This window comes from Malaclemys terrapin, chromosome 4 (assembly GCF_027887155.1).
Source record: "Malaclemys terrapin pileata isolate rMalTer1 chromosome 4, rMalTer1.hap1, whole genome shotgun sequence".
Classification (NCBI taxonomy): domain Eukaryota; kingdom Metazoa; phylum Chordata; order Testudines; family Emydidae; genus Malaclemys; species Malaclemys terrapin.
Window position 1 is genome coordinate 50675437 of NC_071508.1, and position 26384 is coordinate 50701820.

Genomic DNA, 26384 nt, shown 5'->3' on the forward strand with positions numbered 1-26384 from the left:
CACCAGTGTGGGGGTCACATAGGAGTCCTTGGAGTTATTTTAAGGGTCCCTTCTACAGTACTTATACAAAACCAGGAGGAGGGTAAGGAGATTCGCTTAGGCACATACAGCAGTTAGGCATCTAACTTCCAGTTGCTCTTTTGAAAATCTCTCCATTTTATACCAGGCTTTTGATTTGCAATGTTTAAAACAGGCTCGGCCAATCTCTGTTGACCAGTTGCTATGACATTTGCGGCCTCTCAGCCACTTGAATTGCAAAGACTCAAAATGTCAGTAAAGCTTCCTTTGGCAAAATATCTCCCAAGTCCGCTCATTACCTGATGTTTCATTGATTCACAGATTCTAAGGCCAGAAGAAACCACTGTGATCAGCTAGTCTCACCGCCAGTATAATACAGCCCATAGAATTTCCCTGAAATAATTCCTGTTGAAACTAGAGCATATCTTTTAGAAAAAACATCCAGTGTTTTCGTACCATGCTTAGCTTTAGTATCTTAGCAAATATGGAAACAGTACTGGCATGGCCATCTGCATTACAGTAGTAAAATGGAAAAACCAATAAGGATAACATTTTAAAATGCACTGTGCAGGTTTTTTTTTAGTTGATTGCTTTTAGCTGAAAGCAGGTATCAAATAAGGTTTAATGAATTTTTAGCCTTGCAATTTGAATGGGAGAAAGGGCAACCTGGAGTAGACGTTCGCTAAGTCTGTTTATAAAACTGGAGATGGAAGCCTGGTACAGACTAGGTTTTACCTAAGCAAAAAAGGGAACTGCTGATACAACACTGAGGACTCTCAGCAGGTCACAAATGGATATAGAAATAGGTATAAAGAGTCTAGAACTGGAAGGAGTTGCCCAAATTTGAGGTACTGACAGCTGTGTTCAGCTGGCTGGAATAATGAAGATAGATGGGTGGGTAAGTCATCACCTGCCCCCTGTGGGACATGTTGAGAAGAGGTGTAGGAGCCACTGGCACTTGATGGCTGGGGGGGTTACTCCAGAAAGCTTATGCTTTACTTTGATGATTTTACCTTTGTTTGTGGGCTCTGGGAATTACTCTGAGGACATCCAGGCTTCACCCAGACTTTGGGCCCCATCACTGGACCAACTGGATCCCAGACTGCCCAGGGATGGGAGACTGAAGATTTCTGTAGGTTTCTTCTCCCTCACCTGTCCCCGCTCCCTGATTCTATGCTCCTCCTCAGCTTCCATCCAACCAACTCTGAGGCTGACGGAACCACATTGCACCATCATGACAGGCCGAGACACCCTCTCAAGCTCTGCAAGCCAGACATGCCACCACTGAACCTGTCTGGAGCTGCCCTGCCTGCATTGATTCCTGGGACAACCCCAGACAGAAAACCGCATTTCCCCAACCTTTGCTGCCTCACCTTCCCTCCCCCTCCTGTGCCAACCCCTTTGCCTAAAAAGCTGGAATAATCTCTGACCATGTTGACCTGAAACCCAGCATTAAACCTAGCCTTTCTTTCCTTTCCCCAAAGGGGTAGGCCCTTTAATATCAGCAAAGAATTCTGACCAGGACTCTGATAAACACTCCAGTCAGACTAGTTCCAAGGCAGAGCCACTTCCCCGTCAGAACTCAAACAGCTCAGACTGTATTTTCCCTCTTTGCGTTGAGTGAGTAGTGGAAGGAATTTGGACAGGGCTGTTGCTGGACTAAGGTGCACTCACACCTGACTGCTGAATGGTGGGGCAGGAAACAAAGGTCAAGTTAACATCTTAGCCTTCTGCGCTCACCACTCTTCACCACAACAGAGGGGATGGATGGTACCACCTTAGCTCTCTGCCTAGGAGCAAACTGATTGAGAGATCCCCCAAGCAACTACCCTGGGATGTATTTGGAAATTAGAACATTAAAAGGCAGTGACAAGCCAAGAGCGATATGTTAATAACAATAATATCTGGACTTTCTATAGTGCTTTTCATCAGTGTTTTTTCAGAGGCAGTATAATCAGCTTCATTATACAGATGGGGAAACTGAGGGACAGAGAAACAACGTGATCTGCCCAAGGTCACCCAGTAAGACAGTGATAGAGCCAGGAATAAACCTCAGTCCCAATCCAGTGCTCTATCCACTAGGCTACAGTGAATCTTTGCCAAGCCCTAGATGGAACAGCATACAGTTAGGACCAACCAGGTTTTACTAGGTGCTAGGCTATTGGGCTGTTTTGACCCTGCTTTCATGGACCCTACATTGTCAGTCACTTGACCATGAGCCATTTGGTTCCTCCTTTATGGACCTGCTCCCCTCTGTTTTGCAGAGAAAGGTTGGTTTGCAGCTAAGAGCACAGATCAGGTGCCTATCACTTACATTTCTAGCTCCCGGGAGACGCTGACCACCCCAAGGTCCTCGCAGGCTTTTTGCAGGATCACAGAGGGTTTTAGCTCCCGCAGCTGAACATAGGTGGTCTTTCTGCTGTTAATGATGTTCGCAGCAGAGACACAAGTAGGCCATGCTTGGCGGCCGGGAGGAGATAGAGACATGACCATAAACACAGGGATGCTGGAGAGCAAGTCGTCCAGAAATTCCCATGATGCAGGATCAATGAAGTGGGCTTCATCAATGACAAAAATGAGAATGTTTTTCTCCACTACCTAAAAAAGGGCAAAAAATTGCCTGAATAAGGTGTTGCTTCAGTTACGTATATCTTGCCTTCAGGCCAGGGCCAGGGGTGTCATACCCCCACCCCCGTGACTGCTACTCCAACCTATGGGGTGGAAGAGCAGCTGCAGCTCCTTTGTGTTGGTTAGATAGGATATGGGGATCTGCACAGTAGCATAGCTAGGGGGGTGCAGGGGAAGCAGCCGCTTCCCCTCAGCACATTTTTCAAAAGTGGCGCCTGCCGGGCCAGGCTCCTGCAGGCAAGGGGGGGCAGCATGGCCGGAGGAGCCATTGGGGGGGTGGGCGCGGCTGGAGGAGCGAAGGGGCCGGCTCCTCGGCCATTGCGCCCCATGCTCAGCGTGGCCCCAACATCGCTGCAGCCACCCCCTGCGGCGGCTCAGGGCTCAGCGGCCGAGCGCTCCCCGCCCCTGGATGCGGCAGCAGCAGCATCTCCTAGCAGCGGCTCGCAGCCCATTATACAGTGCAAAGAGAGGCAGGGATGGGAGAGGGGACGAGAAGCCCCAACACGTCTAATGTCCCAAGCGCCTCCCGGAAGCGATTGGGGGACAAATATCAGGAAGCAGCAACAGGCTTCTTCTCCGGGTCCAGTGCTGGGCTGCCAAGCACACCCGCCCGGGCCAAGGGAAACAGGAAGCTGCCGGAGAGAGGTGGGGATCTGCCCGCCTGCCAGCTGCTGCCCACCCCACTGCTCCGCTCCCCCACAGCCCCCCGGAGAAGCGAGCAGCGCCCGGCACCTCTTCCCCGCGCCCGCAGCCTCCAGCCCAGCCTCAGGGCAGGGGGGCAGCCCACACCGCCTGGAGTTTCCCGCGAGTCTCTTCCCTCCCCCTCCCGCTGCGGCCGCCCAGCGTGGTGTCATGTTTTCCTCCGAGTCCGAGGTCGCTCGGCAGCTGGTGAGTCCCGCCTGGGGGCACGTGAAACTTTCTCGCCTCTTCTCCCCCACTTATCCGACCGCACCCTAAAAACTTCCTCGGCTGGGCCAGGCAGTGCCATGCCCAGCCCCCTCCCCCCGGACTGAGCCCCTCCGAGGGGGGGCGCAGCATGGCCGCAGCGTGGCCGGAGGAGCCAAGGCGGGGGAGACGCGGTACGGCTGGAGGAGCCAGCTAAGGGGGGGGGGCGCGGAGCGGCCAGAGGAGGAGCCAAGGGGGCGTGGCCAGAGGAGGAGCCAAGGGGGGGGCGCCTTTTTTATGTTTGCTCCCCCTGCACTTAGAACCTGGCTATGCCACTGGGTCTGCATACACATGGATCCATGGCCCCGCCCATGGCCTGACCCCCCGACCACCTCTAACGTGACCTTCTGTGCTGACTAGGGAGGAGACAAGGTCCAGAGCTTTCCTCCCAGACAGCTTATCCCACTTCATTCATGCACGTGTAAGAGGGCTGTGTCCCTGCACACCGTGGGCAATGTCACCCAAGATGATTACACTCTTTTGGAAAGGGGGGTTATTTATGTTTTTCCACTCTGGGGGTATAGTCCCTGCATTTTGGGAGGAGATCCAAGTTTTGGGACAAAGCATGAGCCAGTTTCATGGAGAATCCATCCCATAATCTGAATCTGAGAAGGGCCAGAAAGTGCACTCGGTGGTACAGAAAGAAATAGTTCCTGCCCTCTAACTTTAGACATCACACAGTGAGTGCAGGTAACAGGAGTTAGGATTGAGGAGGGATATAGAGGATAAGGCCATAAGGAAAATGACCCGAGTACACCGTATTCCCAGCCTGCTAACCAGCTGCTCATTAGCAGAATCTGCAAGTCCAGTGCAGTCTGGGGAATCATTTCTCTCCGTTTCACAATAAAGAGAGTGGTTCACCTTCTGCAGTATTTTCACAAGAATTAGTTCCATCTCCTCTGTCCTTGTTTCATGATCCATTTCAGAAACCTCGGCAGAGGTGGGAAACTAGTCAGAAAAAAATGAGAACAGTAAGCAGAAGAGGCAGCGTTCCTGTTCATGATATACACATTCATGGGAAAAGCCCTGATTGAAATGTCCAGCCTAGTGAGACACACATGTTCATCTCAGTGTCTATCCTTTCCATACAGGGTTTGCATCATCTAGGGCATGTGTACATGAATATACCAAGGCCTCTGCTTCTAGATCCTCCGTCTAAGTCCAGCTGAACAATTAAACTACCATCTGACAGCTCTTTGGTGACCTATGTGAAATAAACTGTTGGTCTTAGTCCTGCTCTTGGTAGGACGGTGCCTACAGCAGAGGAACTATGGGTGAAATCCTGGCCCCACTGAAGTCAATGGGCATTGACTTCCCTTGTGATTCCGTTGACTCTGGTTGACTGACAGTGGACAGGCTAAAAACTGGAGGGGCTGTGATAGCTGAACTGCCCTCTCACCCAGAGAGATGGTACTTTCAGAGCAGAAGTGGGAAGTTGTGTGTGTACAGCAGGCTCACTCCGCCATTATGGGAATTCTGTGGATAAGGAGAAGGGTTTCGTTCTCCAGGGCTGCCGAGCCTGCACATTTCACCCAGCTTCCATTTTTGAAGCCTCACCCTCCATGACACCTTTTTCCCCTTAGGCCTCTTTCGAAATTTGATGTTTCCATGCTGTGCAGTGACAGGCAGCAAAAGCAAATCTTTGAAGTGTGGAGAACAAGAAATGAACTCCCCCATTTACTTTTATGGCAACCAATGCAGCTACCAGGGCAAATCTTTCCCTCCACATTCAACTTTTCTCCACTCCTGTTCCCCTTGAAAAGTCAAATGCAACTTCTCATTGGAGGGGGTCCCCTTACCATCACTGATTAGTATCCACCCATTCTCTTAACTGCTCTCTAAGTGCCCTGAGCCCCCATCTGAACCCCCAACTCCCCAAGTGCTGCCTTCGAAGTCTTTCCTGGGATGAGTAAGGGCTATTTCTTGCAATCTCACAAGTCTGTGAGGAATTGCTTCCCTTCCTTCTGTGTAGCTGCAGATGGCCGACATTCTGTGAATATCCTTTCGAATGTATAGGAACAAAGTCCAGGGTGTGTGCACAGACTAGGATTCAGGCTCACCAAACAGGTCAGCGTCATGACCGCAAGAAGGCCACTCCCAGAATAAGAGTGAGGAAGTGGGACAGGTGAAGTGGATGGCATCCGATCGACAGCATCATGCCACTAATTCTTCCATGCAGATCTAGGAGCAAACATTTCTGCAACCATACCCAGCTACCTGTATATCCCAATTATAATGACGGTGTTGAATTTCATGAGAATTCACACCTTTGAGCCAGTGTGCAATTTCAGGGTAAGAATAAAAAATGCTGAGATGCTGAATTGGTGTGAAGCCAGGTAAATAACAGAACCCAATTCCACAGACATGCTTTTCCCCCAGAGAGTGAGGGCTTTCTCCATTACCTTGACAAGAAAGATGTTATTCAGGAGGCAATAGTAGGACTCTTCTACCACACTTCGGAGTTTGTCTTGGAGGATTTTCTGTCTTTCAGCATCAGATTTACAGGCCTCAATCCCCAGAAACATGGCCATGAGTGTCTGGATGACAAAAAAATTCTGCTGCACATTTATCTTCGTCAGCTCCATAGCAATAACCCTGCATGGTGAAAATTAAGAGAAATTATAAGGAAGTTCTAATGGGGAGTCAAGAAGAGCCAGGACATTCTGAGAAAGAATTACAGAAACACAAACCTACCACTTACCACATGGACATCTAGACACATAGAAAAAGCTTCCAAATGAAGGAGAAATAATGGAACCAGGGTTTTTCAGCACTTTCTGATCGACCTCCAAGTCAACTACAAGACATTTCAGCACCTGATTTTCTTTATGGATAAATGCTGAGGATCAGCAAAGGATTTGAGCAATGTCTCCTGGTCTCTGTTTCCTCCATGGCTGGTACAAAACAACCTAACCCCAGAGCTCAGCCTCTCCATTTTTCGCTTTTGTTTGTGGGACACAAAAGATTAACAGCCTTGAACTGATCTCCAACCACCTTTTCTAACCACACCCCTTTGGGTTACTGTCAGAGTCCAGACTGATCAGTCTGCTTATTGTCTTCTGGAGAACACACCCTTGTCAAAAGCACCTGGCTGCTTTCAGTTCAGTTCCATGCATTCCCCTGGACTCTAAAGTCATCCTGCATTGAAAGACATGCAACCAGACATACCCGTGAGCATCCATCCCATTAGAACTGCTCTCATTGCCCTATCGCATGCATCCAAAAATGCCTTTTCTTAGTGATGGACCATCTCCCAGCCCTTCACTAATGACCTTTTTAAAGTTTGTCCATTTCTCTTGGGGAAAAAAACCCCGCACACTTATGAGCTTTCATCCACAGTTCAAAAGTTGCATTAGCCCACGAAAAGCTGAACAAAACCTTTTAAATTTCAACATTTTTAATGTTGAAATTTGAAAGGTAAAAAAGGACTTTTTTTTGTTAATATTGTCAATTTTCATGGAAATCTTTCCCCAGCTTTCAACCAAGTATTGAGCTGATCAAAATATTTCAAATTTTGAATTTTCAAATTAAATGGGGGGAAAATGAGGGGAGACTTAATAAAACAAATTTGCAAAATGCCCCCAATTTATTTTTTAGCAGCTCTCCCATCTACACTGTCTTGCTAGACATGTTTCCTCTTTAGCATCTCAGTCGAATAGCACTGAAACATGAATCTGACTTGATCTGGGTCAAGGAATCTCTCATAGGATGGATGGGAGAGCCATCTCTTTTTGATGCGTTTTCATGCCCTGCTAGTTTTGAGGTTCCCAGAAATCACACTTCCCATATGTTGCCAGAAAACAGATGGACGGCTATTCCTCCGGATTCATGGGAGGTGGATAGCTCAACAAATCAACTGGACAAGAAGCCACAGTTAATCAAAGAGCAGGTGAGGTTAATCCTTTGAATCACGGAAGGACCCATCCAACAGTAAGTGAATCTTTCAGATTGCCTCATTTATTAAATGATGAATCAGAGCAGCAGGCTGGCATTGATAGGGATGATTGCACCACTGGTTGTTTCATCGCTCCTGTGACTGTGCTGGCTATTTCTGTACGTGAAATAATAGTTGTACTAAAGGAGGAAGTTACTAAAAGCTCCTCTCCCCCAGGCAGGGCTCATTTAAGCCATTAGAGGTCAGCTTTCAGCCAATTAGCCAGGCATTTGGCCATCTCAATCTGTGCCAGCCTCACACAGCCTCCATACCATTTGGCATTACTGCAATCTCTGGAGGAATGTTACAGCGCAGGATCACGATGCAAGGGCAGAGGTGTGTGGGGCACAGGGGGTCAGGGGTATCAAAGTGAAGTTAAAGACACTTACTTGTGGCCAGCCTCCTGGCCTAAGTAGGCAATTTCAGCAAGTAACTTGCTCTTTCCATAGCCCATAAGGCCTTCATATATTATGACGCGGCCTACTGTAGACCCCACAAATCCTTTCAACGAAGAGTTATAGATTTCAAGCTCTTTTTCCCGACCTAAGAAACATGGAGTGACTTTAAGAAAGCAAAGACCAATGCACGTCCCCTTCTCTCTTTGCTTAGCAGTGGCAGCATGTCTCCACCCATATCGGAAATGCATACATAAGTCACTGGTTCATTTCCACCTCTGCTGCAATCCTTATCTATCCCTTTCTCCCCACTCATTTTGATAATTGCAGCTCCCCTCTCTAGCATATTCCCAAACCCGACTGTCCAGATTCCAGCACACCGCTGCTACCCTCCCCACCACACACACAAAGAAGTGTGACCACATTATTCCTATCATCACACAACCACTTGTTCATTCCAATACCCGGTGTCACTCTTCAGATTTGTATCCAGTCTCCTTTACAGACCCTGAGCTACATTCACTGGAGCTGGCACAGGGAAGTATAATTTACATCTCTCCTTATCAGCCTGCCAACCAGGAGATTCATCAGCTCCTACAGGGCAACAGGATTCAAATTTAGAGATGCGGTGGGGCTCACCTGGTATTTATCTCATAGAAATGGAAGGGACCTTGAAGGTCATCAAGTCCAGTCCCCTGCCTTCACTAGCAGGACAAAGTACTGTCCCTGACAGGTAGGTGTTTTTTTTTTTTTTTTTTTTTTTTTTGGTTGTTTTTTCCCCAGATCCCTAAATGGCCCCCTCAAGGATTGAGCTCACAACCCTGGGTTTAGCAAGCCAATGCTCAAACCACTGAGCTATCCCTCCCCCCATTGGAGGTATTGGGGTGCTGGAATCTAGCATTTTGTTTCAACCCCATTTGTCAGTAAAGTGAAAAGATGCTAATCAAAGACACAAAGGGAGTGAATATGAGGGGTAAGAATGCGCATGTATTCCTTCGAGACAAGGTGGTGAGTATGAGGAATATCTTTATTGGATCAACTTTGGCTAGTGGAAGAGACAAGCTTTCAAGTCTCACAGAGCTACTCGTCAGGTCTGGGGAAGGTAACCAGAGTGTCACAGCTACACACAGATGGTTAAGCGTAAGGAGATCACACATGTTGCCTGAGACCACTTAAAATGAAGTGGGCAGTTAACACCTCTGCTGGAAAGTTTGTTTCTTCCACCAACAGGAACTAGTCCAATAAAAGCTATTCTCTCACCCACCTTGTCTCTCTCCTCTCCTGGGAGCAATACGGCTACAACAACAGGGCAAACATGTATTCCACACTCTTGTCTGACCATGGATAGATCCTGCGGTCCATAGCAGCATATAAGACCTGCAGGATCAGGCACCACAATGTCAGTGTAAAGGCCCTGTATCTTTAAGAGCATCCCGAGCACATCTCAGAGCTTTACATTTCTGAATGATCCCAAGGGTCAGTCACTTAATATCCTCAAGTAGTGGGTCCCCCTCAGACATTTCCCCCCACATCCATCACTTCCTTGGGCATCCTCTTCCCAGCAGCAACAACTGCTCCACAGGTTCCGAATGACAAACCAACTGGAGTTCCGAAGAGCTCTGTCCACCTACCCAGTAAGTGGTAATACTCAGACCTCTCCTTGGTGAGCTGCGCTTGGCCAATCATTCTGCAAGGAGGAAGAGAAAGGAAAGCTGCAGTTAAAGAGTGAAAATACTCCTGGTCAGACTGAGTGGGGGCGCAGCTGGGCTGCCCACTCTCTCTGAATCCAAGCACTGCTTCCAAGAACGGTTTCATTATTCTTAGCCTCCTGCCCCCAGACGCTCAAGTTGAGCTGGAGTGAAGTAGTGTCATGGGGTTTCCCTTCAGAAGAGCGCTAAAGGAACATCAATAAGTAAGGAGTCTAATGTGCCTGGTGTAATGGGAGGGTGTATTAATATCCATCGGGGAGAACTGGAGAGCTAAGAAGGAAATGAGGCACAGCAGTCTATGATTTCTCTAGTAAAGAACAATGCAATGCAATGCCTATTAGCCTGGCTTCCTGAAGCTGCTCAAGGATCTGAAGGTACCAAACAATTCTGTATTGCAAATGGGTGAGAGATGAGAGACACGTAGGAATAGACAGATTCAATAAAGCTTGCAGAGGAAAAGATAAGGAAAGCAAAAAAAGCAGAATGAGTTAATACTAGGCAAAGGCTGTAAGGGGAATAAGAGTTTCTATAAACATGTCATGGGAAAAAGAAAGTAAAGCCATTAATAAGTAAGAAGGTGAATGAAATCGATGATTACTCTGAGCTCCTGCGCTGCTTTTTAAAATCTCTCTTTAGCAAGCTATACATTAACAATGGCCCAACTCCTTCAAATTGCTCCCCACATACAGACTCCCATTGACTTTAATGGGGCTCCCTCCACATAGAAGAACTTGTAGGACTGGAGCCTTCGATTTGGACAATGAGAGCAAGGCAGATATTGAATAAACAGTTGTTGATGAAGGAGGTATCAGGATATATGAAAAAACAGAACACATGCAAACTTGGTCTCTGAACTCAATACTAGCTAGCTACACCACAATTGCTATGAATTTGGGGGCGGGGGGGGATTGTACTGCACCTTTACATTTCTGACAGCACAGCTGATGCAGCATGTTCCAAAGAAGGGACCCAAACTGCTCCCTCATGGAGACTTTACTTTTGTTCTTTCTTAGTTTGCTGTGCCCCTTAATCTGAACTGAAAGTCATTTGGACTGAGTCTAGAGGGCTGTCTAGGTGTATGGAGAAACATTGAATGCTTCTACATTTCCATGGTGCAGTTCCCAGTCTCCTAGTAGCTGGAGCTGATGTGGAAGTGGGAGAGAGATGCAAATGAGACACTATAGTTACCCATTCTCTCAAACATGAGGATTAATTAAAGATATGCCAGTTGAAGGTATTTTTACACTGAGCTATTTGCTGTCCAAGCAGCTGTTTGTCTCCTTGACTAAGTTGCCTTGAGTTGATCTTGTGTGGGGAAGTACAGGACTTTGGAGATGAAATTCCCTAGGCCAGCTGTAAGATGATGCTCTGGATTCAGGCAAGGTTGATGCACATTGTGGCTTTGAACAGACAGGACAGCACACACCCCTTTTGTGCTGATCAAAGGAAATTTGCCCTTTCATCACCCTTCCTCCTCCCCCATTGTAAAATGGGGGTGTGACTCTTGGAGCCCCTCAGTGCCAACTAGCAGAGGGCCCCCCTACTGTAACTCACATCAGGTCTGACACACTCATTGTCCCAACACACTGTTGTCATGATATATATCTCAAAGGTGTCATGAAAGATATCGTATGTAAACTGGTGCCATGCTGGTCCCAAAAATCATTGTGTGATCTATGTACAGATTGGGTACAAAGAGTTATAGATGTGTGTTGGAAATATATTCATGAAAAGTGTTTGAGAAGTAGAGCATAAAATCCAGCCTGCCCTAGGCAAAGGCATGTGTATTTACCTGTCTGACCAGCTGGGCTACCAGCAGAGGACAATGGAAGTATATTTACATATAAGGAAAACAAAGACATCAAGCTAAACAAACGGGGGAGAAGACTCTGGACTTTGAGTAATAGAAGGGGAACAAAAAGACCTTGTAGTTCTCTGTCACTGCAGGGAGAGTAGAGTACAGCACCTTTGGAGCCTATGAAAGAGCTGCTGGAAACATGATGTAAGTGAGAAACTGCTTAGGCAAAGATTGCAACTTGCTAAGATTCAATTTTCGTCATTAGAAAGTGTGTTTTGTTTTGCTTTGTTTGTGGCCTGGCCTGTCTCTTTTCCCCTTGCTTAGCATCACTTAAACCCAAGGGCTTTGTGAATAACCTTTGTCTTATTTTATTACAAACCCATCTCAGTGCTGTGCATTAAAGTGAAGTGTGAGGCTTCAGCTAACCTAACAGGCGGGTGTGTGCTCTGTCTCTTTGGAGGCCGTGAGCGTAAAGTGAGAGGGACTGGATGCTGCAGGGAGACGTTTCTGGGGAACTTGGCAGCTGGGACTCACTGATTGTTACCGGCAAGCCCACATTTAGACTGGCAGAGTCTTGAGGAGTTTGCTGGCAGGGCAGACAGACTGGTGTGTCAGGGACCGGCCACACAGCTTAGCAGCCCCAAAGCTCTTGCTCTTGCTAAGGCAGCGTGGTAACCGTGGCTCACAGTTCTGAGGGTTCTGAGCATGACGTCCCAGGGGACACTTACGGTTTCTCACTGATGCCAAGATAATGATAGACCACGCCGGGATTCACAACTCCTTTCATCTCAGCCTGGGGGAGCTCTTCAAAGAAGCAATGAGGCAGCCTGGAGTTGGCATAGGTCACTGCATCACAGGACACTAACCCCGGATAATACATCATCATCCGGGCAGCGAGATTCACCTTCTGGCCAATGACTGTGTGGTGGAGAGAGCAAGAAAATGGGCACTGAAAAGTTAACTGAACTCTCACTTATCCTCCTGTGAACAGCTCCATATGTATCCATGCATACATACCCATCCACCAGCAAAAATACGCAGCCTACACACACACTCTGTGGGTACCCAGGGGATACCAAACATGCACAGGACCAGAGAAACAGACTGTACCTGTGTATTCGTGCCTTGCATGATGGCCAACTATTCCGCAGAACACTGACCCCCTGGTAACTCCGATGGAAACTATCCTAGCAAGCAATGAGAGCAACATGGAGTCAGCAATCCCAAATGTCCAGTCCCTCTTGCCACATCTGCTCATGCACCCTCTCCCCACCCCCACTCCTTTAGTGCTAATTTGTATTGACTATCCCCACATCAGCCAGCTAGGTCTCCCAACAGCCTGTGTGCAGCTCTGTGCCTGTGCAAAAGGGATGGAGAAGAGGGCAAGGAGTTTCCCTCACGCACGTCCCCATGTAATGACAGTTCTTGTGCTTCCCAGAGTGCAGAATGCCATGAGCTGGCATTGCTGTTGGAACTAGCCTCCCCAGAGAGATGGGCCACAGCCCCACCTGCTCTCCACCCCAGCTAGCCGAGCTGACTCCAGGCCAAAGGGAGCCCATGTCCATCCTTTGCAAGTGTGCCACAGATTCCGCATTCCTTAGGCAACTCCACAGGCATAATGTCTCTTTGACCTCCCCATGGGTGGTGAGTCCCTGTTCTCCCTGTAATGCAAAGCCACAACTGAACCCTCATTTCCTGGTGTGGAACTGGAGATGAAGCCCTGGCTGAAAGTTCAGGGAAGTATTCACATTTTCTGAACACATTCATCTGCCCACAGTAGAAATCCTGCGTGCTTAAAATGCTTCCATGGGTGGGGGAGTGGTGAGATGGGTGTAGAGTTTCAGCCCTCCCACCTTGCATCATCCAGCTGTCCAGTCTGTTATACCACACCCACTGCTATGGTATGCGTATGCCTCCCGTATTTATAATGGGTGCACACAGCAAAAAACTGCTTAACTGTAATTGTCCCTGGACACTGATCTCACAGGGTACTCACACCTGGAATTTAATTCTCTCACGTGTGACTGGTTGAATTTCCCTGGCTCTTCATGGTTTGCATGCCCCTTAAAAGGAGTGGCTACTGGGCAAAGCACAAGACACACACACCCCTTACTGGCTATCACGCACTATTCCCGGCTGAATATAAATGCTGCCCTCTGAGTGTGCCAGTCTGAATTCTCCTTGCTGAGAGTCAGGAGCTGGAGGAACGTCCCAGCAGAAAAAGGGAGTCAGGTTACACAAAAACTTAATAAGGTTAGTGCCAGTGGTGTAAAAAGGGAGTGGAGTTTGGATTGGTTTTGACATTTATAGACACAAAAGGGGACAAAGGCTCTGGTCCCACAAACATGCAGGAGTTTTATTTGAAGCCTCGGTGAAGTCAGCAGTGCCTGCGTGCCAAGCCACAGGCCTCAAAAATTCAGCAATCGGACCAGAGCATGCTGGAAGATAGCAGAGGGTGAAGGGCTCTCTCCAAGCACTGCTGGAGTCCTGCTAGCTGACAGGCCTCGGGGTCCCCTTCAGCAGGGAGCTCCTCCACCGACTGCAGTCAAGAAGGACTTGATGGGTCCTTCAGAGGCCAGTGGGATGGGGGGTGACAGTCAATAGGGGTTTGGCTCATGCTCTTTGTCCTGTTACCAATGCTCTCAAGGGGAAAAATGCCTTTAGAGATCAAAGAATTGGCCATTCTCACGCAAATGGAGCTGAGAATCCTGCCCAGCTGGCGTCGTTAGTCTTTTACTCTCTCTTTTCTGCAGGGACTGGACTTGTGGGTTGGAGTTTCTTGGGCTGTTGTGGGATAGGTCAGTGAAGGTGGCTGGCTTTGCATTTTGCTCTGAATGATGCTGAGGTTCACGGTCATCCTGAGCAGGTTCCAGATTCATGGCCAGTCACCACAAAAGCGCCATCAGCTGCACCCACCAGTATCACCTCTGAGGCTGAGGTTCTATTGCTCCAGTGGCACATAGCTGTCTTAGGAGGTCTGGGTCATGTAGAGTGAGGGGGAGCCCAGGGAAACTGGACTAATCCCAAATTTTGTCTCCCAGCTGTCCTGTCACTGCCTCCTGCCCACTAGGGGGGCCCTCCTGTTGGGACGAGGGAGTTTCGATGACAAACAAGCCCATTAGCACTCCTGTAGGCAACATGGAGAACTACACCTTCCTGCTTACTTTATTTTCATGGACATCTTAGAACAGAAATTGAAGATTTTAAATGCGCTGTCCAAGGCGTGGGCGCTCTCGTCAGCCTGCTTATCCCCAGGGAGCCCGAACACACACAGGAATGTGCAGCCCTGCCAGAGAGGGGAAAGAAAACACCAGAGGGGTGAGGGTTTTTTCCAAAGAGCAAATCAGTATCAATGTCTGTGGCAAACAGTTCCACTGTGCTCCAGCTCTCCCACCCACCCTGTTAGAGTAGTGCTATCATACAGTACCCCCAAAATGCTCTGGGAGACCCCACCACCGCCTCAGACTCAGTCTCTTCAGCACCAAGCTTTTTATCATTCCTCCTGATCCCTGCCCTCCTCCTCCCTTCTCTATCCCTAATGACAGTGCCACTGTCCCTCCTGCCTCCTACTAGTCCCAGAGTCTCAGGGGAATGTTTGCCAGCTCCAGCTGCCCAACTGGAATGGCCTTGAAGCTCTGACCCACTTTGTCAAACATAAAGACTTTGTTGATTTTGCCGCTGAAGACGTGGATGATGTTTGAGATCTTCACACTGACATCGTGGATGACCTTGCACAGATCCAAGGTTCTGACGCTTTTGTCAAACTGCAGGTTCACAAAGACAATTGTGACCGGCCGAAGCTCAGATAAATATTCTAGAGGCTGGTTGTCGTCGATCTGAAAGAGAAGAGCCAGATGTACTCAACAGTCCGTACTGCTGGTGAGCGGGAAGCATTCACTACTTCATACACCCCTCCTCCAGCTGGGCTGACTCTGCTCTCAGCTACAGGTGCTAACTCCACGAGGGCAAAGATGTTTGATCAGCTATTGCCATAGGAAGGAGGGGGCCCCCATCAATGGGAAGCACTCTCCAGTCTCAGGACGATGATCCTTTCAGCACAGGACTGGGAAATGAGGCTAGGCACCAAGGGGATAAAGGGGGAGATAGCTGAGCAGAGCCTGTCAATGTGACTTTGCTACAACCCAGGTCTCCCCATAAACTTTAAAATTTTAAACAGAACAAAGGAAAAGCTTTTTCATACACCTTACAATTAGCCTGTGGAACACATTGCCTGCAGTCAAGAACTCGGCAGATTTCAAAAAATTATGACAACATCCAGTGTTATAATAGTAAGGATTTTTTTAAATAAAACCCAATAGTTTTGGAAGGGATCTAAACCCTCATGCCTCAGGTCATAAACCAAGGGAGGGGGAAGGAAAAAACTTTCCATGTGAACAAGTTGATCCACAACTACCCACTGCAGGGTTTCTTGTATTTTCCTCTGTAGCATCAGGAGAACCTCAGAAAAATTCTAGCTGTGTGAAGCACAGACCGTCAAGCCAAAAAATAAAATTCTGTGACGTTACTGCAGTACCTTCTTCAGAATGTTTCTCATCACATACTTCCGGAGAGATTTCTCCAACTCATCATTAGGAGACAATGTGGAGGTTGCTCTGAGGATACCTAGGGGAGGAAATTCAATGCTTTCAATAGCAGAAGGAAGACTTGTGGTTAAACCGTAGGGTTTTATTCCTGGCTTTGCTCAAGGGCAGACTTTTACCAGTAGGGACTGGACAGTGCCTGGATGGGGTTGGAGATTCTTGTCTAACCTATTTCACTTACAATCTTGAAAATGCAAATCACAGTTCCATAGGCACCGAGTTTCTAATCTGACGGGGGGGGGGGTTCCCCCCGGCTCCCTGCAGGCCCCACCCTCACTCCACCCTTTCCCCCAAGGCCCAAGCTCTGCCCTGCTTCTTCCCACCCCCGCTCCGCCCCACCTCGCCTCTTCCCTGCCCCTTCCCACCCCTTCTCTGCCCAGTTCCATCCCTCCCCCAAGCACACTGCACCCTTTCTCCTCCTCCCTCTCCCCCAGTGCCTCCTGACACAGCGAAACAGCTGATCCGTGGTAGGTGCTGGGAGGGAGGGGGAGGCGCTGATCGGTGGGGCCCACCGGTGGGCAGAAGGGACTGCGGGGAGGGGGAGGATCTGGTAGGGGGGCTGCCAGTGGGTGCTCAGCACCCACCATTTTTTTCCCGTGGGTGCTCCAGTCCCAAAGCACCCACGGAGTCAGTGCCTATGCACAGTTGGGATTTTCTATTAGAAAATTCCTTGTGTGCTTATATCAGCACCACTGAAAGCTTGCTCACCCAGAAAGACTGTAGGCACTGAGCAGGGTTCCCTATAGTGTCTCTTCTTGCCAGCCAGGGGTCTCCATAGAGCTGACACAGAAAGTAGGGAGAGGGTCTCTTCTCCTCCACAGTCAGCGTAGCCCTTGCCAATGTCCAGACAGGTTGAAGCCAGCAGGGGGGAGAAGGAGTTGAAATGCAGCCGGCTGCCTCGGGATTTTGGTGGCAGGGAATGGAGGAGGACACAGGAACTCAAAGGGGTACAGGGCAGGGGCCCCCATGTGCAGTCCATTCACCCTCTCACATTTACACTGACGGAAAACAAAGGAATTTCAGCCTGCCGTCTCCCTGGGGTCAACACAGTAGAAGGAAGAGGCATTCACTGTTATTTTCACCCGTGGGGTAGTGCTGTAGGTATTCGGTACATTTCCAGAAGAACTCGTCGAACTCAATCTCAGAGATGTTCTTTATGTATCTAGCCTAAAGGCACACAGAATTAAAGGCGTCTGTCAGCTTCCACAAGCCTAGTGCAGAATTATTCAATAAAACGCACTCCCATCCTTCACTGTCACCTCCATCATCAACCTCCCTGTCAACTGGATGGAGGACACAGCAGTAATCAGAAAAGATTTTTTGGCTGGAGCAAAACAAGTGACGACGCTCCCAACGAATGCAACAAAAAGATTCTGCAGCCTCCAAAGCTGCGGTGAAAAGCCTTCCAATTCCACAATCTTTCTCCTGCTGGGTATCTGTGCAAGCCCCCAATCCTGCAAATGCTTACATACGTGCTTAACTTGAAGCTCCTGATTGGCCCCACTGATTTCAATGGGCTTACTCAGATGCAGGTGCAGAACTGAAGCCCAGCTTCTTCTCATGACACCTGTCACTGAACTATCTCAGTGCCTCCAGAAAGATACTAACTAAAATCACAATAGGCCCACGGTCTGATTCTCCTCCCCATTCTCACAGCTGCTCTCCAAGAACTGATGCAAGGTGTAAGAGGGGGGTGCTCAAAATACCTGGTGGGCTGCAGGTAGCAATGCTCCCACTTCCACTCCCTGGCAGGTTGGTCGTATTTTCAGAGTTTAAAGCGGGGACACCAGGATTGGCGAGGGGGATGGATCAGGGAATTGGGTATTATCCTGTCAGGATGAGTACTTGGGGCCTTTTACAGGAAAAGGCAGGGCAAGTGAGAACAGTATTTACCCTTCTGTGACCCCTTTCTTGTTCTCTCCTAGCCCTAATATCTCCCATTCCAATCTAGCTGTACCCTGCCACCCCCCAACCACCCCCTCCACAGTCACTGATTCGCCCACACCCTCAACTGACTCCATCAACCTTCCCACTCAACTCTTCCCTCAGCTCCCCACCTGCTGAGAAACACGCCCAACAAACGTACCCTTTCCCCCAGGCTGAGATCCTCCCTCTTCCTAACAGACCTCCACAGCTCAGGCCCACACCCTCAGCTCTGAGCCCTGGCCACCAGACAGCCGCAGGCTCAGAATGCCCCCACACATCCCTCCAGGTCTAGCAAATCCATCCCCAGGCTCCAAAATCTTCCCCCTCCTACCTGACACCCATCACCACCAATCTCAGATGCCCCACAGGTCGGAACCCTGCCCCCTGCTCAGAAAGCTCTGGTATTCGCTGCTCTGCACCTCCTCCCTCTGCCACTTGCATCCCTTCTCTTGCAGAGACTCTTGCAGGGGCTGGAGGCTGCAGGGAGCATGGGTAAAGAGCCCCATACTCTGGCTCTGTGGCTCTGTCCCCTGCACTACAGCAGCTACACTACCCAGTTCTGAGATCACTGGTGGGGCTTACCCCCCTTATTCCCTAATGACCAGCCACTCCTGGCAAGAGGAAGCCAAAGTTAAATCCACATTCTACTATGCCTTCTTACTTCATCACCACTTTCAACTTTCGCATCACCATCCCTCTCGGCCCCCTCTGCCCAGCTGGTCCATTGGATACAGGCCCAATAACAGATATACACACAAGCATACGTGTGAGGTTGCATCCAGCAGAAGACAATGGGGCACGTAAACACACCCCAGCCTAGATAACAAAGCAATACACACGCCACTGGTTATGAACAATTGTTGCACACTCCACATTGCCCACCTTAACAGATCTTTGATCTTTAATTGTTTCTATTTCTATCATGTTCCTGTTACAGAGTTCCCAGCAGTTCGGCGATAGAATAACCTCGCTTGCTTTTGCTAGGTTTTGGGCCAACCGAACTTCATCCACTGCTCGGCCAAGTACCAGAAAATATTGGTGCTTATTGTCTCCAACAACAACTTTGGAGATGTGACCTGCAGATAGCCCTGACAAGAGAAACAAGATTGTTATGGAGGGCATTTTTACTTTACCATTTGTAATATATGTATCTCAATGATCTTAGAAGCGGATTTTGGAGGCCAACCTATTTTTTGGGGGGTGGGAGGTTTGGATCAGTTCTTGACAATATGTGATATTTATTCCAGGAATCTGAGGATTTCTAGAACAACACTCTCCAATGAATTAAACAGCATGTCGGTTAATAAATAATAATAATGCACACATAATTATAAGGGTCACATGGTAGCATCTGTTATATAAGGTTACAAATTGGTTTCCATTATAACAATCTGTTTATATCTGAAGAAGAAAGCAGTATGCTGTAATCTTGGGCTCCCATTCAGACAATATCTGGATCTATGAGATTTGTAACAAGCTGTGTTACTCTCTGTGACGTTGCAGTCTATATGGTTTTATAAAAATATGTTAATGAGTGAATATAATGTAATTGGAATATGCTTCATGCAAAAGGCCTCTTGTAAGGTATCATTACAAAGCTTATAATCTACTGAGTGTGATCATCCTATTTGTATAAATGTACCACTCTTGTATCTGAAACTAGAAATATGAAATATAACTCTGAGGGCCTATTGTAATTATGTAAAGTGTGGGCCATTAATGGTGGTTTGGAATCTTGATGACTCCCATTAACCAGGACAATTGACTGCAGATGGCTGTGTTTTACCTGTAAGTCTTATTGTATACGTGTGTGCTGGCAAGTGGGCAATGAAGTCTTGCAGTGACATGTGATCATGTCACCTGAACTGGAATCCATCTTTAACCTGGTGTCTTTCCATTGAGAAGGAGGGGGTGGGAACCCGGATAGGGACAAAGGATTCCTGCCTTATGCAAAAGATATATAAAAGGGTGGAACAGAACAAAGTGGAGGAGCCATCATGAAGAATCCCTTAGCTACCACCTGAGCTGAAACAAGAGCTGTACCAGGGGAAAGAATTGTGCCCAGGCCTGGAAAGTGTCCAGTCTGAGGAAAAAACTTACTGAAGCATCTCTAAGGGTGAGATTATCTGTATTCAGTTTGATTAGACATAGATTTGCACATTTTATTTTATTTTGCTTGGTGACTTTGTTCTGTCTGTTACTACTTGGAGCCACTTAAATCCTACTTTTTGTATTTAATAAAATCACTTTTTACTTATGAATTAACTCAGAGTATGTATTAATACCTGAGGGAGCAAACGACTGTGCATATCTCTCTATCAGTGTTATATAGGGCGAACAATTTATGAGTTTACCCTGCTTAAGCTTTATACAGGGTAAAACGGATTTATTTGGGTTTAGACCCCATTGGGAGTTGGCATCTGAGTGCTAAAGACAGGAACACTTCTGTTAGCTGCCTTCAGGTAAACCTGCAGCTTTGGGGCAAGTAATTCAGATCCTGGGTCTTTGCTGGAGCAGACGGGAGTGTCTGGCTCAGCAAGACAGGGTGCTGGGATCCCGAGTTGGCAGGGAAAGCAGGGGTAGAGGTAGTCTTGGCACATCGGGTGGCAGCTCCCAAGGGGGTTTCTGTGATCCAAACCTTCACACTCTCAAATTGGGCTTGTCAGCCATAGGTGGATTCATCAGGCACTGACTAGACCTCTTACGCGTACACCATAATCCAGTGGATCAACAATTGTCTATTATTATACCTGATCATAAGTTTCCACCAAGTTCACCTCTTTGCCAATGAGTAATTTATTTCAAATATGGAGCATAATGTTTACACTCTTCTCATTTAAAATAATTGTCCCCATGCTTTTTTCTTCACAGACAGATCACTCAAAAACAACTGGAGCTTGGTACTTGGCATGTAGCAAGTGCCCACATCATGAACAAGTTTGAGAAACATTGGCTGGATAGCAATAAAGTGATATGCAATTCAATAATCCCTTCTGAACCGGCTCAGTGCAGCATCTACTAAGACTTTGAGTTGAACTCAGTAAAAGCACTCTCTCATTTGGGACATCACTGTACATTCTGTCTGTGTGGTCCAACCAGGGGGCCAGCAAGCAGAAGGATTTTGCTCTCAGTCTGCTGCTGCTGGGAGTTTGCGTGAAGGGAGCTTGTAAATGTCTGCTTGAAAACACACACAGAAAAAACATCCAGATGTAATCTAAAACTCCCCAGCTTAATATAAGGAAATGGCAAAAGAGCAAGTTGCTGAAGATCCCAAACTTAGGTGGCTTTACATTCCTTTGCCAAACAGAAAGGAACAGAGGTACTGTGAAGGCACTTCCCACAACCCTAATGGCTAGCAACTTCCTGTTGCTTTCCATGGATGTGAAATACTCAGAAGTAGAGCTGGTAAATAAAGGGGGTACTCTTTCCACTGACCATTTCAATTCAAACAAAAAAGAAATAATTTTCATCTAAATTTTCCATTAAAAATGTTGATTTTCAGCAGAAATTCAAATGCTGAAATACTTTGGCTGAAAACAAAACAAAAAGATGGATTTGGAAATACTGCCACTTTATTTATGGGAGTTGTCGTTCTGATGCCTCAAGCTCCCATTATTCTCTATAGGTTGGGCTCTCTAGTTCGACTACTAGTACCAGAGGGGTGGCCGTGTTAGTCTGGATCTGTAAAAAGCAACAGAGGGTCCTGTGGCACTTTTAAGACTAACAGATGTGTTGGAGCATAAGCTTTCATGGGTGAATGCCCACTTTGTCAGACGCAAGATCTGACGAAGTAGGTATTCACCCATGAAAGCTTATGGTCCAATACATCCATTAGTCTTAAAGGTGCCACAGGACTCTCTGTTAGTTTGACTTCATCACCCATGATGCTTCTTAATGTCCTCTCTTAGTGAGGGGAAGTGGTTAATAATCGGAGGAGTCTTTGTTCATTGTGTACAATGGGAGATGTAGTCCAGCTAGGGAGGACATTAGATGACCAAAATACAATTCCCATGAGGCACTGTGGCAGGATTTCTAAATTGAAATATTTCAGTTTTCAGCTGTTTGGGGTTTTTTGATGGAAAATTGAAATTTTCCATGGAAAACAGACACTCTTCATAACAAAAATTGCTTAGTAGAAAACCCAATTTTCCGTTGAAAAACAGTTTTGATGGAATTTTGTCCATGAGTCCTAGTCAGAAGCTATTCAGAGACAGTCATAGCTCTGTAAAAATAAACTAGGTACAGTCAGCACCGATGAAAGGTGCCAGACTGGCACCAATAAATTGTAGTTGTTTATTCACATAATAGATACAGAATGGCCAGCTCTAGGACCAACTGCCCCAAACTGCCTCCCTAAGGTACTTCAGTAGTTTGATCCCCAAGGCCCATTCAGTCCTTGGCTTCTCCGATGAGACTGTTGTTTCTAAATGTAAGGATGGTTTACGTGTCACAGATATATGTCTGCTATGAACTAAAACAAGACCTGCAATGCATTTCACATGAGCCAGCAAGCAATCAGATAGGAACGAGTCTTGGTCACCACTTCCACAGGCTCAATTTGAACCAGCAACTTAGAGGTGAAATGTTCTTTATTCCAGTCCCCAAAATTCTCTCCTCTCTGACCAGAAATACATTTTCCCTACCACAGAAGCGGCTTTTCCCATGCAGCTGCCGAAAAGGATGCAACTGATCAGATCACTGAGCAATTAACATCTTTTACAGACTCCTGGCACACTAGAAATTGAACGAGATTTGGGCAGGGTGTTTCTCAGCGGCATATCTTGGGAGCAAGGGGAGTGGGGGCTCATGTGACTGTCCACTCAAGAAGCAGAATTGCTTACTGGTTAGGGCAAGGAACTGGCAGTGAGGAGTCCTGAATGCTCATCCCATCTCCACCACCAACTCACTGTGTGACCTGGGGCAAGATATTTCATCTCCATTTGCCTCTGCTTCCCCCCCTGCACAATGGGGCGAATGCTTCCTATTCACTTTTGTAAAGTGCTTTGGGAATGTGCTCTCTAGTGACTGCAAAGTATTGTTATTCCATTAGTAGCCATAGTACCTATCTTCACTTGGAGCTTCAGACCCACTTCAGTTTCACGAACCCCATACTCTTTCTGGATCCTCAGGCTACATTTCAGCGCCAATGTAATGATATCGCTCATCTGGCTTCGTTGCACTCTCCACAGTGCTAGCAGTGCATCCCCTGGGGAAGACAGAGTGACAGAGACTTATGGGATACATGCTCGTCTTGTTTCTAAAGTGCTGACAAAGCCACTTGGCTTTTCAGCAAGCCACAGCAGATCTACCTGTACCTGCCCAGCACTCTGACCCACAGAGAGATTGCTCACTAACCACCCCAAACTCCTTAGCACCTCCTGGCTGTGAACAGACCAACCCCTCTATGCTTCTAGCAGCTGTCGGTTGTGAGTACCTCTTCCCACTCAGGGTATGTCTACACTACGAAATTAGGTCGAATTTATAGAAGCTGGTTTTATAGAAATCGGTTGTATACAGCTGATTGTGTGTGTCCCCACATAAAATGCTCTAAGTGCATTAAGTCGGCAGACTGCGTCCACAGTACCGAGGCTAGCGTCATCTTCCGGAGTGTTGCACTATGGGTAGCTATCCCACAGTTCCCGCAGTCTCCGCCGCCCATTGGAATTCTGGGTTGAGATCCCAATGCCTGAATGACGCAAAACAGTTTCGCGGGGAGGGGTTCTGGGTACATGTCATCAGGCCCCTCCCCCTCCCTCAGAGCAACAGCAGACAATCGATTCGCGCCTTTTTACCTGGGTTACCTGTGCAGACAACATACCACACCAAGCATGGAGCCCACTCAGCTCAGCTCACCGCCACCATATGTCCTCTGGGTGCCGGCAGACATGGTACTCCATTGCTACACAGCAGCAGCTAATTGCCTTTTGGCAGTAGATGGTGCAGTATGACTGGTAGGCTTCATCGGCTATCTGGGTGCTGGCAGACGTGGGGCTGGCAGATATGGGGCTGCATTGCTACACAGCAGCAGCCCCTTGCCTTTTGGCAGTAGATGGTGTATTATGACTGGTATCCGTCGTCGTCATACTGCAGTTCGATCAGATGATGGCTGAAACTCCGAATGTCCCCCAGTCATATTCTGCTGCCTTCCCAATGATGATGGCGGCTATCAGTCGTAGTATGCTATTTTCTGCCAAGCGCCCAGTATTTTCTGCCAAGCACCCAGAAGATGCCGAGGGCTATCAGTCATGCTGCACCGTCGGCTGCCAGCTTAAGATGTAAAAAATGGATTTGTTCTGTATTCATTTGCTTCCCCTCCCTCTGTGAAATCAACGGCCTGCTAAACCCAGGGTTTTGAGTTCAATCTTCGGGGGGGGGGCATTCTGTGTGATAGTTGTTTGTGTTTCACCCTGATGCACAGCCACCTTTGTTGATTTTAATTCCCTGTACCTGTACGCCATGTCGTCACTCGCCCCTCCCTCCGTCAGACAATAGTTTCGCGCTTTTTTTTAGACCAGAGGCCATAGCCCTGGGATCATGGAGCCCGCTCAGATCACCACAGCAATTATGAGCACTATGAACACCACGCGCATTGTCCTGGAGTATATGCAGAGCCAGGACATGCCAAAGCAAAACCAGGACCAGCCGATGAGGCGATTGCAGCGTGGTGACGAGAGTGATGAGGAAATTGACATGGACATAGACCTCTCACAAAGTACAGGCCCCAGCAATGTGCAAATCATGGTGTTACTGGGGCAGGTTCATGCCGTGGAACGCCGATTCCAGGTGTAATATTTACAAAGGTACACTCACCAGAGGTCCCCTGTGTGCCCTCAGGGTCTGGGAGCACGCCTTGGGTGAGTTCGGGGGTTACTGGTTCCAGGTCTAGGGTGATAAACATATCCTGGCTGTTGGGGAAACCGGTTTCTCCGCTTCCTTGCTGCTGTGAGCTATCTATATTATCTTCATCCTCATCTTCCTCGTACCCCGAACCCGCTTCCCTGTTGCGTGTTTCTCCATTGACGGAGTCATAGCACACGGTTGGGGTAGTGGTGGCTGCACCCCCTAACATGGCATGCAGCTCCGCGTAGAAGCGGCATGTTTGCGGCTCTGTCCCGGACCTTCCGTTTTCCTCTCTGGGTTTGTGGTAGGCTTGCCTTAGCTTCTTAATTTTCATGCGGCACTGCTGTGCGTCCCTGTTATGGCCTCTGTCCTTCATGGCCTTTGAGACCTTTTCTAATATTTTGCCATTTCGTTTACTGCTACGGAGTTCAGCTAGCACTGATTCATCTCCCCATATGGTGAGCAGATCCCATACCTCCCGTTCAGTCAATGATGGACCTCTTTTGCGATCCTGGGACTCCATCATGGTTACCTGTGCTGATGAGCTCTGCATGGTCATCTGTGCTCTCCTCGCTGGGCAAACAGGAAATGAAATTCAAAAGTTCGCGGGGCTTTTCCTGTCTACCTGGCCAGTGCATCTGAGTTGAGAGTGCTGTCCAGAGCGGTCACAATGAAGCACTGTGGGATAGCTCCCGGAGGCCAATAACGTCGAATTCCATCCACACTACCCCAATTCCGACCCGCAAAGGCCGATTTTAGCGCTAATCCCCTCATTGGAGGTGGAGTAAAGAAACCGGTTTAAAGGGCCCTTTAAGTCGAAAAAAAGGGCTTCGTCGTGTGAACGTGTCCAGGCTTAATTCGAATTAACGCTGCTAAATTCGACCTAAACTCGTAGTGTAGACCAGGCCTCACTAATGCCCTGCAGCTGCTTTTTACAAGTAAACCTTCCTTCCCGGTGATCCCTTATAGCCACTGACTGCAAGTGTCCCTTCCCCATCAGTGACCCCTTGCAGTGGCTTGCTGCATGTTCCCCTCCTCTCTCCCACACACACAAACCTGTGTCCGCTGGCTAAGATACATCTAAGGCTTTGCACCTCCTATCGCCCTTGGGCAACTGCTAGCACAGTCATTCAGGCCGAGATACCCAAAGGTATTTAGTATCAGGGGGGTAGTCTGTTAGTCTGTATCCACAAAAACAACAAGGAGTCCGGTGGCACCTTAAAGACTAACAGATTTATTTGGGCATAAGATTTCGTGGGTAAAAAACGCACATCTTTAGATGCATGGAGTGAAGAAGTGTATCCATGCATCTGAAGAAGTGGGGGGTTTTACCCATGAAAGCTTATGCACAAATAAAGGTATTTAGGTGCCTAACTTCCATCTGAGCTCAGTTCTAAAGGAAGCACCAGCCAGGATTTCTCAATCAGACACAGAGGAAGGGGAATCGGGGTTGTTTCTAACTGAAAGATATAGTGTAAATTCTTGCTTCTTCCAAATCATAGATCAGCTCTGTGGGAATAGAAGCCAGAGGGACGGGTACAATAGAACAAGAAAAGGGAGTTGGCTAGTTTGAATGCCGCCACTGTCCAG

General features: G+C 47.9%; 1 protein-coding gene across 1 annotated transcript in view; it reads right to left on the reverse strand.

The window, feature by feature from the left end:
• Positions 1 to 26384, reverse strand: part of LOC128836131 (adenylate cyclase type 10-like) — a 71051-nt gene that overhangs the window by 40344 nt on the left and 4323 nt on the right. Inside the window, exons 4-17 of the mRNA XM_054026148.1 lie at positions 23017 to 23160; positions 18837 to 19042; positions 17099 to 17195; positions 15962 to 16050; positions 15072 to 15263; positions 14592 to 14713; positions 12538 to 12614; positions 12156 to 12345; positions 9552 to 9607; positions 7915 to 8068; positions 5994 to 6186; positions 4453 to 4539; positions 2333 to 2616; positions 871 to 935 (exon numbers count right to left, since the gene is read on the reverse strand). Of these exons, the coding sequence (XP_053882123.1) occupies positions 871 to 935; positions 2333 to 2616; positions 4453 to 4539; positions 5994 to 6186; positions 7915 to 8068; positions 9552 to 9607; positions 12156 to 12345; positions 12538 to 12614; positions 14592 to 14713; positions 15072 to 15263; positions 15962 to 16050; positions 17099 to 17195; positions 18837 to 19042; positions 23017 to 23160 (1956 nt within the window). The remainder of the gene's footprint in view (positions 1 to 870; positions 936 to 2332; positions 2617 to 4452; positions 4540 to 5993; positions 6187 to 7914; positions 8069 to 9551; positions 9608 to 12155; positions 12346 to 12537; positions 12615 to 14591; positions 14714 to 15071; positions 15264 to 15961; positions 16051 to 17098; positions 17196 to 18836; positions 19043 to 23016; positions 23161 to 26384) is intronic.